The 19,463-nt window shown below is 39.8% G+C and overlaps 1 protein-coding gene across 1 annotated transcript in view; it reads left to right on the top strand.

The window, feature by feature from the left end:
• Nucleotides 1-18,427, top strand: part of LOC118330502 (neuronal cell adhesion molecule-like) — a gene marked incomplete in the record, with an annotated part of 68,766 nt that extends 50,339 nt beyond the window's left edge. The window contains 25 exon segments of the mRNA XM_035665051.1: nt 545-601; nt 1,729-1,840; nt 1,952-2,136; nt 2,328-2,462; nt 3,244-3,387; nt 3,495-3,606; nt 3,690-3,856; nt 4,482-4,629; nt 4,869-4,993; nt 5,306-5,332; nt 6,081-6,182; nt 6,733-6,930; nt 7,209-7,279; nt 7,524-7,743; nt 7,899-8,014; nt 8,104-8,305; nt 8,528-8,650; nt 9,076-9,252; nt 10,179-10,214; nt 10,692-10,751; nt 11,008-11,127; nt 12,084-12,245; nt 12,923-13,054; nt 13,524-13,602; nt 16,267-18,427. Coding sequence (XP_035520944.1) covers nt 545-601; nt 1,729-1,840; nt 1,952-2,136; nt 2,328-2,462; nt 3,244-3,387; nt 3,495-3,606; nt 3,690-3,856; nt 4,482-4,629; nt 4,869-4,993; nt 5,306-5,332; nt 6,081-6,182; nt 6,733-6,930; nt 7,209-7,279; nt 7,524-7,743; nt 7,899-8,014; nt 8,104-8,305; nt 8,528-8,650; nt 9,076-9,252; nt 10,179-10,214; nt 10,692-10,751; nt 11,008-11,127; nt 12,084-12,245; nt 12,923-13,054; nt 13,524-13,602; nt 16,267-16,513 — 3,257 coding nt within the window.
• Between the last annotated feature and the right edge of the window lie 1,036 nt (nt 18,428-19,463).

Genomic DNA, 19,463 nt, shown 5'->3' with positions numbered 1-19,463 from the left:
TGTGTGTGTGTGTGTGAGGAGAAGATAAAGGATGTCTAATGCACAGAAGGTTTAATGAGCTACCATAACTGAAATGAATAGAGTGTAATGTGTCCACATGAGAGGCATGTGCTAGCATGACTGCGTAGGAGGGGAACAGCATTTCCTATCTCTGATTTCATCCTCAGAGATGCCAGTGGTCGTCATCCCACTGAAAAGACATATTGTCAGAGCTCTCATGGCTCCTTGCGCTATCTGCCAGCAGGCGTTCATTTTATTACTTCTGTGAGACGTTTTGTATACGCACTCGCCACCAACAACAAAGACTGCTCTCAGTCAGTGTAGCGTTTTGCAGCCGACATGTCGACATGGTGTTCCCACAAGATTACAGTTATTTGAATTTTAAATTCTTAAGTAATTTAAAGTTTTGTGCTGGCATTTTTAATTCTAAACACTCTCATGTTAATGTGTGTGTGTGTGTGTGTGTGTGTGTGTGTGTGTTTTTTTTTTTATGTGCCTGTTGATTTCAACCTGTGGCGTGTTTGATTTCTCTGTTGTGTTACAGTGGATGCAATCAATGACACAATGGCAGCTTTTTACAATGACACTGATTTATTTAGTGGTGAGTTTTGGCACCCCCTAGTGTTTACCCCCTCCAACCTAGAGCTCCAAACTCTAGCTTTTTACCCACTAACACTAACCCGCCTCAGCCTGTCAACCCGTCAACCCAAGGCTTTCTACAATCTCACTGATTCATTTAGGGGTGACATCTGGCACCCCCTAGTGTTTACCCCAACACAGAGCATCAAGCTCTAGCTGTTATCCACTAACACTAACCCCTAAATCCAAGAATCCAAGTTAATTGTCTTCCTTTCTGTCACTCCTGCTCTTTCCAATCAAAACCCTTTTAATAATTATTCACTTCCTTCCTACTATGAATTGCTTAAACTAGCACTGCATGATGATTTCAGTATAGACTGAGCTAATTGTGTAATTTATATAATCTAATGTAAACATATTATAATGTAATCTGGTGATACACAACAAATTAATTCTTAAAGTATAAATACATTAATAAAATTCTTTGTTTTGTTTGCCTTTCCTCTGTCAAACAGCCAGCTGCAATCTTCATTCCTTAAAATCACTCTTTCCCTGCTGCCTAATTTTAAAGTGCACCTGTTAATCTCTCTGATATGAATAATTTTCATCTCACTTCATTTCTCATTGCTCAGAAAACCTTACCCTACCACACACTGGCTAAACCGAAACATGCAAGCAGTTTGATTCTCATGAAATTGCTCACATGCCATGGTGTCAAGTTATCATCATCACCATCATCATAAACATTTAGTCTGATTATTTTATTATTAGTTTAGCAGATTAGCTATTTACCAATTCAGCAGCAGAAAGCAGATCTTCATGTCTCTATTTGTCAGTTCTATATTAGATTCATTTTAGTCTCTATTATAACCCCAGAGGGCAATTAATTGGCAATAAACACCTACAGAAAGCAGAGCAATAAAACACAACATGGCTATAAAATTTACATCTAACCATAAAACATGACAATTGTGGTCTGTAATGAAGTGGCTTGGTGTAGAAGAAAGGTTTCATTATACCAGAGAATAGCCAAGAAAGCATTGTGAATGTGAAAGGCCTGGTTCGGGCCTGGATCTTCACTCTGTTATGAACCTATGCAGAGGAGTTGGTAATGGTTTTCTGTGTGAATCTGTGTGTGTGCAATCATAGAAGAGCCAGCAGATGAGAGGAAGCCAACCTTCCTAATCCCATCTGGCCCCTCCAGCTCCAAGACTGTGTTGAGAGGACAGGTGCTGGAGATGGAGTGCATTGCCGAAGGACTGTAAGTGAAAGTATCCGCCATTACTTCACTCATGAAAGCCTCAAGTGCCCACCTGCTCAAGTGTCATCATCACTCTTTGTCTCTTGCGTCTCTCTCTCCCTTTGAATCCAGGCCCACCCCTGAAATCTCCTGGACCAAAGTGAGCGGAGATCTACCAGCCAAGCGAACATCCTTCCTGCACTACCAGAGGACCCTTCGTATTGTGAACGTGTCTGAGTCAGATGCAGGAGACTACCGCTGCACCGGCAGGAATCGGCTCGGCTCGGTGCACCACACCATCCACGTCATGGTCAATGGTTAGTCAGTGATGAAACGCACGGCATCCCATCATGCTGTTCACTCTGTGAATGTGGCGACATGGTCACTCCTTCTCTCTGTCTCCTCATTCTCCCTCCATCTTATAATTGATTTATGCACAGATGCCAACAGGGCAGCATGTTCAGTGATTAATTCTCCAGCCTTCTGCTGCGCTCTGTTCTATTTTCAGCCGCTCCATATTGGATCAGCGGCGCCCCCAGGAACCTTGTTCTAGCTCCAGGAGAGAACGGCGTGTTGACCTGCAGGGCCAGTGGCACGCCCAAGCCCTCCGTCACCTGGGCTATGAATGGCATCCCCATAGAGAGTGAGTGCAACCTGTTCTTTTGACTAAAGCTCACCGTGCTTAGAAGGCTTGTTGGCAGTTTAATTGCATTATTTGAGAAAGAATTTTTGTTTTTCAAATCATAGATTTGTAAATATCTTGGTACTGCGTAGCATATTCTTCCCTATGGGGTTGACGTTTGATATTTATGATACCTCAGTTTGATACAGACACAAAAACAATACTTTTTTCAATACCTCACAGTGAGGAAAATGTGTTACTTCAAAACCCTTTTTTTCTATTTCACAAAGTAAGTACAGTGCATTAGTGTTTACTCTCAAAGGGATAGTCTAACATTTTCCAAAAATACAAAAATGATCGTCACTGTGAGGGGCCCAGACAACCAGCAGAACTCACTACAACTTGTCGATTTTACACGTTTTTTGTACAGGTTAAATAAGTGTGATACAATGTGTTAATTAGTGAACTTCAGAGGTACCGGTAGACACATTTAGTTTCTTTTGGACAGAGCCATGCTAGCTTTTCCCCCTGTTTCTAGTGTTTACGATTAATTAAGCTAACCAGCTGCTGGCTGTAGCTTCATATTTAACATACACATTTTGTTTGCCACTCAAATCTATTTAGGTGTAATACCTTGCCTTACCCGTGCGATGCATAACTAAAAACCAAAGTTATCTGTTTGGCTACTAAGACCCCAGAAAGTTACCGACAGCATGTTCATCCCTACAGAAGCTTCTTTACAACGTTCATCCAGAATTCCAAGACCTATCTTACACCTGTAACCCCTGTTATCCATGAACAGATTCCCCTAAGGATCTCAGCAGAACAGTGGACAAGGACACCATCATCTTCACTGTTGTGCAGACCGGATCTAGCGCCGTCTACCAGTGTAATGTCTCCAATGATTACGGTTACCTCCTGTCCAATGCCTTCGTCAATGTGCTCTGTAAGTTCATTACACAAGCATCCATTTGTATTAGAATGCTGTTTTACATTTACATTGATCTCTGGAGTTTATTAACCTGACAATAATTGCTGCTTGCCTCATTGCAGCGGAGCCGCCCAGAGTGCTGACACCAGCCAACAAAGTCTACCAGGTCATCAAAAATCACAGAGCGATGATGGACTGTGCTTCCTTTGGGTCACCCATCCCTAACATTACATGGTGAGTTAATGAGCTTTTGACAGAGGAATGTGTTTGTATTGTTTTTCTCTTAAAAGCTGAAAACCACTGCCTCTCTGTCTCAGGTTCAAAGACAGTCGGTCCAGCACCCTGGATGGAGACCCTTACATCCTTCATGACAATGGGACTTTAGAGATTCACGTAGCTCAAGCCCACAATAGTGGCAAATACACCTGCGTGGCCAGGAACAGCCTCGGTATCTATGAGAATCACATCTACCTGGAGGTCAAAGGTGAGAGTGCACTGAAGATACTATAATTAGAAGCCAGGGATTGCAAAGAACTACCTAATAACTCACATAGTGCTATTACAGTGTGATGTTTGTGATAAAAGCCAGAGTAGACTCAACATAGCAAAAGTTACCTCGCAATGATCTTTAGGTGAATTTTATTTACAATTAATGGGTTAACATATCTGCTGACAAGCTTTGACATTAAGCCTTAATTAGAGCAGCAGTGACCTCTCTTTTTAAAGGACATAAACAGAAAGAAATGTCAGTTGTACACCTGCAAGAAAGTCAATACAAATAAAAACTAAGAAAGAAAGAAAACATGATAATAAAAAGGTTAAAAAAGTTAAAATGTCATGTATGTAAAATATAAAGTTATTTCTGGTAACAGCTTCTCAAATTAATTGCCCTTTGCCGGTTGTTAATTTTAAATTGCATACTGGGATGTTTGAATGTTAGTCACAAAATAAGCAATTTTAAGACCTAATTTTGGTGTAACTGGTACTGTAATAAAAGTCATTCCGATACACGGTTTATAAAAAACGTACTTATGAACTGACTTATTGTTTATATTTTTTAATTTTAGCAAATGTAAACTGAACCTTGCCTCCTTGTCCCCACCCATCAGAGCCCACTCGAATCCTGAAGCAGCCAGAGTACAAAGTGGTCCAGAGGGGCAGGTCTGTGGTGTTTGAGTGTAAGGTGAAACACGACCCCTCTCTCATCCCCACCATGACCTGGCTCAAAGACGATGGGGAGCTGCCCGATGATGAGAGGTCAGAGCTACCTGGAGATGTCTCACTAAACTCTACATTAAGTTTATTGGATCTAGCCAGTATCTAATTATCAATCTTACCGTTAATAAAATTGTACTGTTACATATTGTTTTATTTTCTGTATATTTACTGATGCAGATTACTTGTTCTGGCTTCGATGCGTATTATTTCTCTTTGCTTCAAGATTTAATACAACCAGATGTAGTGCTAAACTGTCTGTATGAATGCTTTGTTTACAGATTAATCGTAGACGCTGACAGCCTCACTATCACCAGTGTGACCGAGAACGATGCGGGGGAGTACACCTGCATCATGAACACCACTCTGGACCATGATTCAGCCAGCGCTCAACTCACTGTTGTCGGTACGTTCAGCTTTGCCGGAGCTCAATTTCACTGACTCATAAAACAAACTCACAAATTATTAAAGTCTCCGTCTCAAGTCTTCCCAGAAAAGTGAATCTGTCCAATAACTCACACAACAGATTGAATTTCAGCCCTTCAAGGTTAATTGCCTGAGAGTTTACTTAGGAGGGTCGAAGTGGACTTAGTCAGCTTTTGTGTCAGCAGCATGAATATTTGATTGTTATCATCTTAGCAAGCCAGATAATCTTTGTTTTCTTACGGCTGACTGACCACTAAACTCCCCATTTCACTCCTGCACTCCTACCTGGCAGAGGCCACGCCAACACCAGCTGTCGACGGTAAACTTGCAGCACACAGGAGCGCCCAGATGTGCTCTGCTGACATGAGCTTGTGTTGTTTGTTGGATGTTTCTGTTAAGTGAAGCATGTTGTGGCCTCAGGATTTTGTTATTTGACAATCACAGAGCATTTACAAAGCTTTCCTTTAATTTTGATTTGCCAGCATTTATATTTTGTCTTCATGGTTTTTTTATTATTAATTATTATTATAATTGTATGTTTTTATTTTTTTGCTGAAAGTTTGAATGTATTAAAACACTGATGCAAACGTTACACATTAAGGCATATTTACAATTTGTAAAGCAGACATTTCCCCATTGCACCATTTGGGATATTTTCCAATGCACAATTTCCTCATCACTCATTTATTCCAAGCATGCGTTATCATTACTATTCCTAAACATGAGCTTCAATTTAGCGTCTCTAGTGAGCCTTGGACTCATTTCATGCAGAGTGATTATGGAAGATGAGCATCAGTCGTTTCAAATGCATGATGCAATGTCTGCATGTGTATCGTAGGGCAAATAACATCCACAAATGGAACATGAAGAAATAGAGGAGTAACTGAAGGTGTGCTTGGTTAAACCAACATACTTAGCATTTATTATGATTCTAGTATTACAGAAACAAACGTATGTAACCAGATATCCTCTTTTGTTTTTGCTTCATCTTCTCGTGGCATGAACCCTTTCTATTCTGTGACTGAAACTGTGTGTTGATCTTGCTGCCTGTGCTGTTTCTCCGCCAGAGCGACCCGACCCCCCAACTGACCTAGAGCTGACAGACCAGAAAAAGAGGAGTGTTCAGCTCACTTGGACCCCTGGGGATGAACATAACAGTCCTATTCAGAGTATGTCTTAAGCCTGTGTGTGTGTGTGTGTGTGTGTGTTTAAGAGTTTGATGTACTTGAATTTTGACTGTTAAAACTGTCTCTAGTGAGACTTCCAACATTAGGGAAGTACAAAATTAACTAAACTAAAAACTAATACTCCTTTAATTCCTTCCATTTTTGGCATTTAGTTTGTAGTAGTTTGTAAGTTGTAGTTGATCGTTTGTAGTTTCTTCAGTAACAGAGGGCAGCAGCTGAGGTTAGCTGGAATAATGAAATTACAGCATAAAAAAAATACCAATATATCCAAAGAAACCACTACTGCAGGATAATCTAGTTCTCCACTGTCTACTAATACATTGCAAACACTTCCATTTCTCCTCACTTCACCCTCAAGGCAGTGCCAGGAGTAGCATATTTAGATATATTTTACCAAACTTTTTTTTGTGTTACAATATCCCAAAATAACTTCAGGGCATTCATTCCAGTTATGCAAATATACTGTCAGTGCACTGACGTTCAGTTCAGCGTTCTGTTATCTACAATACTTGTGTTTTTCTATTTTACACAGAATTTCTGATCCAGTATGAAGACACACTGCACCACCGCGGCCACTGGCATAATCTTACCGAGGTCCCCGGAACCAAGACGACAGCTCACCTCAAACTGTCACCGTACGTCCATTACACCTTCAGAGTTTTGGCCCACAATGGTGTGGATTTCAGCCGCCCCAGTGTCCCCTCCAGAGTGTTCAAAACAGAAGCTGCAGGTACAGACTCAGAGTTCCTGATTGTCTCTTGAAGTTTTACTCTGTAAATGAATCTAATTTGTATTCATGTTTTAATAAACACATAATTAATCAACAATAACATACATATGATTCTATCTTGAAAATAATAACTATTCTGTAAGTAAACATATTAAGATACATCAGCTTTTGTTGAATGCCTAATTTCAGAAGCAATTCAGTACAATGATATGATCCTCAGTGAAAGGTTTTCCTTGGCATAATGTTTAATTTTGTCTTTGTTATTTTATATTTTTTAGCCCCAGATGAGAACCCAACTGGAGTACAGGGATTTGGAACAGAACACGATAATCTTGTAATCTCATGGAAGGTAATAAAGTTGTGTAAAGCTATCTGTTTTAATCCTGAAGCATTTACTGTTGTCCGGGGAGTACCATGAAACATGAAAGTGTCTTTGTTTTGTAAAGCACTTGTTATTGTCATGATCTTTTTTTCTTCTTATTTTTCTCTTTTTATTTTATCACTGACCAAAACTATATACTGTATATTATAATGCAGACTCTTTTTCTGAAGAATTGAAAGATAACTTACATTAAAAACTTTTCCCTCTGCAGCCGCTGTCAGGCTTCAAGTCTAATGGTCCAGGGCTTCACTATAAAGTGAGCTGGAGGCCGGTGGGAGGTGAATGGACCACAGTGACTGTGGCTAACAACTCCAAGTTCATTGTGTCTGGAACGCCCACATTTGTTCCATATGAGATAAAAGTTCTGGCTGCGAATGACCTCGGAGACGGACCTGAGCCTGCTATTGCTCACGGCTACTCAGGGGAGGACTGTGAGTTAGACCAACTGTTTAGACCCTTTAAAAAAACATACTATGTACAAGAGCTTGGGGGTGATGCGTTTGGGTATTAAACCTATTACATTTACTCAGTATGTTTCCTTTTGTATTTAGTTGTTGTTGTGTTGTGCTCCTTGTCTATTGTGCAGTGCCAATAGCAGCTCCAGAAAATGTGCAGGTCATGGTGATGAACAGCACTCTGGCAGAGGTACACTGGGATCCTGTGCCCTCTAAATTAATCCGGGGACATCTTAAAGGATTTAAGGTATAGTACAGAAGACCACATGCAGTGCACCAATCCCACCAACCATAATACTCCCTCAACACTTACTGTATACTAACTGTGTCTTGTAGGTGCACTACTGGAGAGAGCACAGCCTCCACAAACACAACTCCCATCACATGGAGCAGATCCTGGTCTTCAGCGGGAACCACAGCCACGGCATGCTGCCTGGTCTGCACCCCTTCAGTCTGTACTCATTCAATGTGAGGGTTTATAACGGCAAGGGAGACGGCCCCCCCAGCCACACCCAGCAGTTTGAGACACCTGAAGGAGGTAGGAGAAGGAATACTTTCTTTCTTTTAGTGTATTATATCACAACTGAGATCAACACTTGTATTACTGTTAAGACTTTATATCCACTATTCATCTGGATGTACCATTACGAGCTACAGTAATTTAAGTTTTAAAAGACTGATGCAAATACAAATGAAGAGGTAGCCCTTCCACTCCTTTTTAGCTTTACTAAGAGTTTCATGATTTATGTGTTTCCTGCAGTGCCGGGTCCTCCCACTTCCCTGACAGTCACCAACCCCAGCCCAGACTCTCTAACCCTTGAATGGAGTCCTCCTCATGTTCGCAATGGACGCATCACTGGCTACAGCCTCAAATATCAGCCAGGTGAGGCTTTTTTTTCCATAACACAACAACTGAGTTTAAAAAAAAAAACTTTGCTTAGTAAACGTCCCCTTCCTTCATGTAGTTTGTAGTTTTGTATGTCCTCCTTTTTCATGTCCTGTACATGTACTGTCATCCTGTTCAGATTCAGATTATAAAACAGAAAGGAAGATTTAAAGTAGTCTAAGAGCATTTCAAGCAAGTTATTTTGCCTAAATTACAACATAAATTAACAAGTCAACTTTTGTCACCTTCTATTCCTGAACCCTACACCTCTGTGCTCCAAATGCTTTCATTTCCACCTTTTTTCATAATTGACACTCCAACCCCATCTACGACCCCCTCCTCCTCATACCTCTATTCCACTTACCTCACTACTTCCAAACTTCCATCCCATTTTTCTTGTCACCCATCCTCCACCCCTGTAGTCAATAACTCCAATGAGCTGGGCCCAGTGGAGGAGCTGGCCCTGCCCGCCAATGAGACCTCAGTCACTTTGTCCAACCTCAAGTACAACACACGCTACAAGTTTTATTTGAATGCAAAAACAGTCAGGGGAGCAGGCCCAACCATTCCTCAGGAAGCTCACACCATCATCGACGAAGGTAAGTCAGCACATGCAGACGAGTAAAAGTAAATGATCTGAATAGTGTTCATGTTTCTTCAACTGGAGCGCAAGATGAATATTTAACCTAATCAATATAAAGTATTTCGATAACTCAGGTAAGAGGATCGAAATGTCCCATGAATCTACAGTACAGTATGAACCCATGCAAAGTTAAAACACATCACACAACTCTTCAGTACACACTACTCACAGTACGCTACACAGTACAGTACATTCATTCATCAAATGATTTCTTGCCTTCATCACGGTGGTTGATGGGTTAATGGGTGAAAGCTTTTATTTTAATAGTGTATGTTTTTTATGGCTATTTATATTTTTCTAGTAATTATTTTTATTCAGTAGGAATACATATTGCTTTTTGTAAAAAGTATAAAAAACGATGATTGAGTGTTGTAATCTTCAAGTTTACAGTGGTTTGGGACTGCTGGTTGGACAAAAGAAGCAATTTGAAGATTATTGTTTTTCTGACATCGTATAGAATAAACATTCAATCGTTTAACTGAAAAAGACCTTGAGACATCAATATGTCGAGTTAAGTCAGAACTAAACAGAACAAGTTTATTGTGTTTGTGAAATGTTCGTCCAACATGTACAATTTACTGTATAATGCACACTATTCCACAGCATTTTTTTTTATTTTTAGCATTGTACATAGCATGATGTACATAAGCTCTTTATCTTTGTCCATGTTAAGTGGAACATGAATGTGATCCTGTTGCATTGTTGCACAAGGTTACCCATGCTGTTATAAAACCTCAGACAGATCATCTCTTAAATGACACAGCATGACCATGTGAATGTGTTACTGTTACGTACCGTGACACAGTTGGGGGCGGGGTGGGGGGGTTATCCCATAGTGACCCCTGTCCTGTTGTTTCTCTGTGTCTTGTTTCTCTTTACAAGCTCTAATATCACAGCCTGACGTAGATCTGGGCACAGGTACCGGTGGTATCTAGAGGGATGCATGTTTTACAGATACAGCTACATAGCTCCAAAACTCAACACAAGCATGCACTCACAAGCTTTAAGCAATCCCCCCCGCCTGTCTCTCTCAAATTCTGCGGCCCACCAAAATGCTCTGCTAAGTTCAAAGCTGGGGAAAGTTCAAAGCCACATAGATAAAGATGCTATGTGACTTGTGCCTTTTTTAATGTCATGTGATAAAACTAGATGAGTCTTTTCAAAGCGCTAGGCTGCTTTTCTTTTAACTGTGCCTTTGGCGACTTTGACCCCTTCTCATTTCTTCAATGGTGGCTGCTGGTGATGCTTCCCGCTGCATGGCAAGAGTTTGCTGGGCATGCCACTGAACTGTGTGCACTGTGTATAATGACTTCAGTGTCTGTGGTGTCTCTGCCTGCTTTTCTGTGTGTGTCTCGTGTGTGGTGCGGTCTTTACCCTTCTCCGTGTTGTTTACAGGAAACACCCAAACCTCTCATCCCATTGCACGGTCTCCTCCACGCCATCCGCCCCACAAGGGTACAGATACTGCTGTGATCTTAGTGCACTAGATGTCTGATTTGTTATGTGATCAGCTTTGTGTATTCTTTTGCTCGTTGGCGTAGTGTCCTGATTTGAAATTGCTATTGTGTAAGGCTATGAGGCTCTAGATTCAGTGACGCTAAGAGCATTTAATGGAAATGTAATTATATCAAAGCAATTAATTGCCAGTTATTGGATTGTCCTTTGACCAACAGACCGATCTTGATGGTTGTCTTTTCTCTTGTATGCTCAGCACTGCCCGTGAGTCCTTTTGGGAATGTTACCTCCTCGGTTCAAGAGGGCGGGGCCCTGATCAGTTGGGAGTACCAGGGGCCGGAGAAAAATGTTTATGTAGAATACATAGTAGAAAACAGTAAGCAAAGAAACACACCTTGATTTCTGTCCGTTCCACACATAGGTGGCAAGAGACCCATACTTCATAATTGGCTTGTGCAGGTGAACAGAAATATTGGCAGTCACGTTGATGCTGGATCCTGCCAACGTGGAGCCAGATGTGATAAACAAGGCGGTCTGTGATTGGATCGCTAATTACCCAGTCCTGTTATTGACTGGAGTTGCGTGCATATCCCATGACAATCACGCTGGAACTTACGCAGACATCATAAAAAGCAGCACAAACATTCTTGTTATGCCAATTGATTTTGACTGAAGGGCTCTCCTTTATTTTTATCCACCTGCAGTGAGGGCAAACAACAAACACTGTTATTGTAGTATGGCTCTCTCACACCTGCTGTTTAATGAATTCAATTAGGGAATATCATAATCATAGATCCCAGTAATTTAGAAAATGTAGTTATCCAAAACGTAATCTTGTGATCATCAAACACATTCCATATCTAGCTCATCACCGCATGTATAATTTATGATGGCCCCTGAGAGATCAACGCACTGCAACTTAAGAAAATAAACAAAATGAAACAAAGGAAAGATCTTCATCAATTTGACAACACATTTGGAAAACAAGATTAAGATTCATTCATCATTTAGTCATTTTCTTTCTAAATGCTGAACACGTGTAGTCAAGTTGGTGAAGTTCTTTTCTTCATTTGTTTGTTTTCCTAAGTTGCAGTGCGTTGAGCTTTCACGGCCAATGTAATAATTCATTTGTAGACTAAATTGTTTTTTTTTATTAGAACTCCATTAATATTGACGATTTAAATCTAGACCGCATTGCCTTCAGTGTAATCCCATGTCAGTAGATGTGTTTTTCAAGTAATTAGTTCCCATGATGTCATGATCTCCACAACCCATCTGAAGTTGTGTTTGCTCCCTCAAACGTCCCTCTCTTCATGAACGTCCCTCCTGCAGGTGAAGATGAAGAGGAGTGGCAGAAAGAGCTTGTGAACGGCTCTCAGAACATTATGCTGAAAAGCTTAAAGGGGGGCCTCGCCTATAGGGTGCGTTTGGTGGCCATGGGTCACCACGACCAGCCACTCCACCACTCTAAGGAGCTTTTGGTCACGGTCCCAGGTGAGGCAGTTCCTGGGTGGTCGCCTCCACCATGGCCTGGCCTGGCCTGGTTTTGCACTGTGTCGTGTGTAGAATGTGTAGTAGTTTGTGCCGTTGTGTAATTATATAATCAAGTCAAGCATGGGTTTAACAGATGTGTTGTGGTCGCTCTGGATGTCAGGCATGTAGTGTTATAGAGGCAGCGTGCATGATTGTCTGGTTGAAATTCAGCGTAATTAAATTCTGTCCTGTAGATTTGGTAATTAGAAAAAGTGGATATCATATTTCATATAGAAGATTAATATACGTTTAGTGGTATAATATCCAACCTAGTGTCACCCGCAGTAAACCTATGTGTACAGTCTGTGTATAATCTGTGTGTGTCTGTGACTGTGCAGTGTGAATGACTGATTTCCTACATTGTCAACTAATGTGGTTTCAATGTGTTCAAGTCACCATTAGCTTTTTCTAGGAGATTTCTAACTCGTCTAACACGAAATTCTGCAGCAGCAATAAGCAAACATGATCCACTCATGAACTGAAATCTCTAACAAGTGCACACTAAAAGAATGACTTATCACACTTGCGACATGTTTGTTTAGCACATAATGGCGGATAATTGTTTCAATTTCCCCTTCCCACTGGGGAAAAAATCATCCAGTTTTAAATGTTATGTCCTCCTCTCCTCCTCTGGCCAGCTGTGGCGAGCAGACAGGTGGACATCGCCACACAAGGATGGTTCATTGGCCTCATGTGTGCCATCGCTCTGCTCATCCTGATCCTCCTCATTATCTGCTTCATCCAGAGGAATAAGGGAGGGAAATACCCAGGTGAGTAGTAGCACAAAGCAATGTATTGACATAGTGTAAATTTGTTATAAAACATACATTATTATTCTGTTTACAAAATAAGCTTTTCTTGTTATGACAAATAATAATAATAATATCACTTTATCTTGATATATAACAAAACTTTCTCACAGTTACACAACAATAGTGTGTCTTGTTAAAACAAAAATAGCTTTTTCCATTAAAACAACGTATGGAAGTTTCTTCTTAAACAACACATGTCAACACATTTTTTGTGATGTAACAAAATAAAATGATACATTGTTATCATGAGAAAAGTTGCTGGTGGCAGCAATATTTGGCTGTAGTCACAATAAGTGAAAACAATTTAAAAGACCTTTATGCAGTATTCCATACAATAATATTGTATAGTATGCAATAGTACACATACACCCTCACAGATGATCGTTTCTTACAAGCTGGTTAAAATTGCTTCCTCCTTTCTCACTAGTCAAAGAGAAGGAGGACGCACACACAGACCCGGAGTTCCAGCCCATGAAAGACGATGACTGTACTTTTGGGGAATACAGGTGAGAGCAAGTGCTCCGGCCTCTGGAGCCCCCAGAGCCCATTTTTACCCATCAACCCCTGCCCCGTCCCCTGCTTTCTGCCCAGATCTGCTCTCTCTGACTGGGCTGGAGCTTTGCACTCCCTCCCTTCTTTCAGCCCTTTCAGCCGACCAGTAACCGACCCAGGATCACCAATAACAGAAACAAGGAGAAGAAGTGCCCCTCGTCTGAACTTCGACAACAGTGAAGCACAATATTTTTGTTCTGGGTTCTGGGACGTCCTGGATGCTACTTGTGTTGGACTCTCTTGTGTGTATGCTTGATATGACGTGGTGTCATTTGAGAAGCAGGATTCTTCAGGTTCAAGGGATTTAGGGATTTGGGTGTGTGTTTAAAACTTAAAACTGTCAGGAAAAAATATATATAAGCTAGATTCATTTGCAACACATCCTAAACGGATCCCAAGCATCAAATCCCATTCCAACTAATAAGCTACTCATATACATTCTGTGTACAGTATACATAGTATTAACACTTTGCCTGGTGTATTGCTACTTACATACACAACTCTCATAGGACTGAAATGACCTAAATGATCATTCTTGCTAACTTACAGCATTTATCCAGCTATGCTTGTTAGTATCCTCTTTCTAGGCTGCTTCTCCAATCGCACGCAGAATAAAGAAAAATGAAGCACTTTACTTCTGTATAGCTAGCATTTTTGAATTGTTTTTTATAAGTCAATTTATAAGATGGTCTTTCTTTTATATTTTATATTCCTTTTTGTATTATGTATACATAAATCTGTTCTATGGATTTAATGCTGTGATAAATACATATCGATATATATAAATATAATATGTGATATGCATGGTGTGAAGATCTGATCTGATATGAAAATTTGCTCTAGGCAATAATGTGTTGAATGGAATTATTGTTCATATATAGATATACAGTATATAGATGCATATGGATCTTATATGAAATTATCAGCATGTTTGAGGGAAGCAATCATCACTGAGTGTACAAGAGCTGGTAAATGCTGTTTATAACAGGCCAGTAGCCATTTTTAATAGTAATAATTCTTAAAGGATAATGCTGGTGATATTCTACATTAATATTATTGTCAACAAATTCTTTAAATAGACCAAAACCAGTGACTCCTCTAGCTTGGTTGTAGCACTGTCTTTCAAGCCCATATTCCTACAGAGGAATACTTTCATCTTTAAAAAGTACTGTGACATAGAGGAATAGTCTTTGTCAGGCTTTGGACGCACAGTCAAGACTTGTTAGTACAATTCAGTGTTTTGGTCTTTTTATGGGATTTGTGGACAACATTTAAATAAATTTAGAATATCACCAGACATATCCTTTAAAACTAAGTCTGTGTAACATGAGAGACCTACTTACACTGCAAGGGAATTTCTCCGATGGATATCAACTTCAAAGAACAACAGTAGACAATAAATCACAAGGCAAAGTGTATAAATATTATAGTGCCTTTGTGAGAGTATACTTTATATCCATGCTGTTTCATTAAGCTCAGCTGGAACCTTACAGTATGTCAATAAAGGCGTAACTTAACTCAACTAAGCTGTTCTTGTTTGACTGCAGGAGAGCGTACTGTAAGTTCAGACTACATGTGTACATGGCGTATGTGCCTGTTAATGTGCCACAGTTAAAACAAATCTTCTCAAGTGTGTGCATAGTGCAGTTGTCCCTAGGAGTGTTGTGTTGTGTGGGATCTCAGCTGGATCTCCTCATCTGATCGCAGGGGTGTAGGTCTCAGGAAAGGTAAGGGTGATGATGGTGTGTGGGGTGATTGAGGGGTCGCTGTTGTCTTTATCTAGCATGTGAGGAGGGTCAGCGGATAGTCGGGTCACCGTGGAGAAAAATGCTCGCTGTACACGCATCCCAGGCTGTCATCAAGTTTAACATTCTGTCATAAAGCCTTCATCATGCCCCTACAAGTCTTTGAAGTCATTCATTTATGGCTTAACTGTGCTACTTGTATCCCTCAAAAGGCTTTTGCATACTGATTAACATCTATTCTAGTAAAATATAAAAACATTTCAGCATTATGATGGCTTTGTGATTTTATCTCATTAATGTTCAACTCATGTATGTGGAATGTTTTCGACTATCTGATATCCAAAGAAAACTTTCTTTGCAGATTTTTCATGCATTTTGCCAATTTGTGATTATTATCATGCTTGCTTTGGGGGATGTTTGGCTGAAACCTTGCTTTCCAAGTTTTATTCACATCATTGCCTTGGATTTTCTGTTTTTCATCACAACCTCTGTCTGGGGGGGTGGTGGGGGTTGCTTTGTGTGAAACAGCACATTTACCACTTCATATTTGGTTTCAGGGGGAATTTTAACAGGGTATGATTGCTTGAGCTTTATTCCCCTGTTGCCTGACGGAAACCAACTAATCATTCATTGCTACCGTTTTTTAGACATGGAGCCAACCAAATTCAAATGCTGCTGACTTTTAAAAAGTAAAGAGTTAAAGAAATGACTTATTTTTAGTGGAAAAAAACTTTCTATCAAACTTACAGCAGGTTGTGGTAAAAGTAACTATCGGCAGTTGAGTGCTCCATCTAAAAAAGTGATCACTAATCTCCTTGTTGCATCTGTCACATCATCTCACCTGTAACACCTGCATGTTATTTTCTCCTTCAGTGACAATGAGGACCATAAACCGTTAAAAGGAAGCCGCACGCCGTCTAATGGGACAGTTAAGAGAGACGACAGTGACGACAGTTTAGTTGACTACGGGGAAGGAGGAGACGGACAGTTCAACGAGGATGGCTCGTTTATCGGCCAGTATAGTGGAAAGAGTGTCAGCAGGGACACTGCTGAGGGCCACGAGAGCTCGGAGGCCCCATCCCCCATTAACGCCATGAACTCCTTGAACTCTTTTGTGTAGCATAGCAGACCGGTATGAGGTGGTGCACTGACTGCTCAACCCCCACAGCTCTCTCTTAGAGGGCTGTTCCAACACTGCATGGCTTTATGATAAAATCTGCATCCCCAATGCTACATATGACACATGAAATACAGACAACTCATCAAAGACACGTATGTTTCACTTGGAAAGTCTTCATGGAGAGGCTTTGGAACGTGTGCTCTTTACAGTTTATCCCAAGCAGCATTTAGGAAGGAAGAAGAGAGTAGTTCAACCAGACATTTGATTTTAATAGTGCATAAAATACCTGATATGACTTAAATCCATATATTAATTAACACTTTGATATTAATAAATGTTGCATTCTTACCACAAATCTCTAATAGACTATGCAGTGCTCGTCTGAACTATATTTGTTTTTGTTATTTGGTTATTATATTATCTACTATGTTCAAATAGTAGTCAGTGTCTACAGTAAATGACTATTATTTCACGTATTTTTCCAACACAGAAGCTTGTACAGGATTCTGTATTTAATAATATAATCCATCCATGTAATTTCATCATGCATTTACAGTGCACAAGGCAGATCATGTACAGTGTATATATATATATAAAGTGAACTATCTGTAAACAGAATATTGGGAGCAGTGCACACCGCTTGCTTGAGATTTGCTGCATTCATAAATCCTCATCTTGTGAATGATCCAACTACACCTATGAAGGAGGAGGCTGAAATGCTGCATGGCATGTCATATGACCACATAATCTATGCCCTGCATGTAACCTGCTCTTACTGAGTTTGAGTTGAAGGCCAGTGAGGATCGCTGAGGGCGTGACAGCTTGCTTCAGTCCCCGCATTTCCCCTTCAGCAGGTAGTGCCTTTTCTTCAAAACAATGATATGATTCCGAAGTCTCTCTCCAGAGTTGACTGGAACAGAGAGAGTAGTCGGACTGCAGAAGTCACATCCAAGGATGGATAAGATAAGCTTGAGAAAAGGACTGTGGAGGGAGGAATAATTCATATACTCTTGTCATGTTTTTTTTAAAGACACCTCCCAATGCCTTGAGACACAGGACTGGCTCCGATTCCTCCAAGAAGCTAGAAGCACCCACATAACATTGTTAAAACCGTGTCTGGTACAAGCCTGCAGTCATTATGTACAGTACCTGATTGTATTTCTGCAGTGTATGAATGTTTGGACATCTGTGAGTGTGTATGTGTGTGCGTGTGTGTGTGTGTGTGTGTGTGTGTGTATGTGTGTGCGCACATGGATCCGGTACATTATTCAATACCTATTAGGGCAAAATTGTTCACTTTTACTAACTACACTTGAGGGCCTTTGGATGGGATCAAGATTTATTTTCTCTTAACTTGCATCAAGTTTTTTTTTTTTTTTAAGACATGTAGAATATTTGTTCAATTTGTAAATACCTTCATCCATTGTACAGGTACAAGCAGCTTGTAAGGCAGCCTAAGAGGCAATATTGTGCATGATATGGTTTAACTTGTTGATAGGACTGTATTAAATATAGAGTACTTGTAGAGAATATATATACTCATTTTTTCTTGCTGTGCACAGTGTATATTGTACTGTAACTAACTGGACAGAAAATTGCATATACATTTCAATTCTGGTTGTTTTCTGATTTGCTTGTCAGCGAGTTACATAACTTTGGTATTTTGTGAAAACATGTAGGATATAGCAACAATATTAATTGATGCAAAGAATTATATTATTCTGATTTGTATTGGCTCTACACAGTCCCAGTATACTGCCAAAGTGATGCTTTTTTCTGACAGTATTGCAAATGGTTTTGTATTTAAGAAACAGATTTGTACTAACAGATTTTTTCTTTCTCTATTTAAGTTTCTCCTTTTAGTGCAAGTATGAAATGCAAGCTACTGGAAATATAATGAATGAATAAATAATTATCTGCTTTAATTTCCATTTTCAGACTCTTTTCTCAAAATGTCATTGCCCTCTGTTGAAATGAGTGATGCTCTGAATGGCGTTAGATTCAGTGATTCATACAAACCCTGTTATTCAGCAAGCTTTGTGCAACATAATGTAACCATAATTATTCACTGCATAACACAAATTATAACACATACTAATAATAGCCAATTCAACAGCCATAGAAATTAATAAACATTCACACTTTTAAACCAGCAAGAAATGCTGTGTATATGTCTGCTTGTGTTGTGCCTGGATGCATGTATGTGTGTGTGTGTAGAGGTGGAAGTAGCCTTTACTAATAAATGCAACAATTTACAAATTATAAGTGCATTCAAAATCCTACTAAAGTTAATGCACAGAAGTATCAGATAAAAATACTAATTCTTAGGTACTGGTCCTGTTATTGACATATTGTTATCTAATACATTATTATTAATAATGATGCATCAATGTATAAACAGCATTTTACTGTTGTATCTGGCCAGGGTAGAGTTTTAATGTATAAGGTAGTCAAGTCCCAGAGCTGCAGATGGAAAAAACTCATAGACATCTAAAATGTTACAAGGGGTCCCAATTAAACCAACAAGGGTAGAACCACAGGTTTCATCTTCAACAATGCATTGTGGTTTATAAGTGTGTTTTTTTTTTACTTATAATCTTAATCTGAAAAGTAACTAGTAACTACATCTATTACTATTATACTGAAAATGTAAATGTACTTTACGTGTGTGTGTGCGCGCGTGTGTGTGTTACGAACCACCCTGTCATTGGCTCATTGAAAATTAGATCTAACATAATCAAACTGTCAGGAGTTGTCCAACAATTAATACATGTGTTTGATGAACATCAAGTCATAAAAGACTACTCAAAAACAACCAAAGTTACAAAAGGTCTGTGTCCCCAGTTAGAGAAAAGCTGATTTTTGTCAGTGGTTATGGTTACAGTCAGTCTCCACGAAATTAAATTATATCTATGTGTGTGTGTGTGTGTTGGCATTGTCTATACAATCC

The sequence above is a fragment of the Morone saxatilis genome, unplaced genomic scaffold (genome assembly GCF_004916995.1).
Source record: "Morone saxatilis isolate NCDOM2014 unplaced genomic scaffold, NCSU_SB_2.0 Contig2, whole genome shotgun sequence".
In the NCBI taxonomy this organism is placed as follows: Eukaryota; Metazoa; Chordata; class Actinopteri; family Moronidae; genus Morone; species Morone saxatilis.
This window is presented reverse-complemented; position numbering and strand designations above follow the sequence as displayed.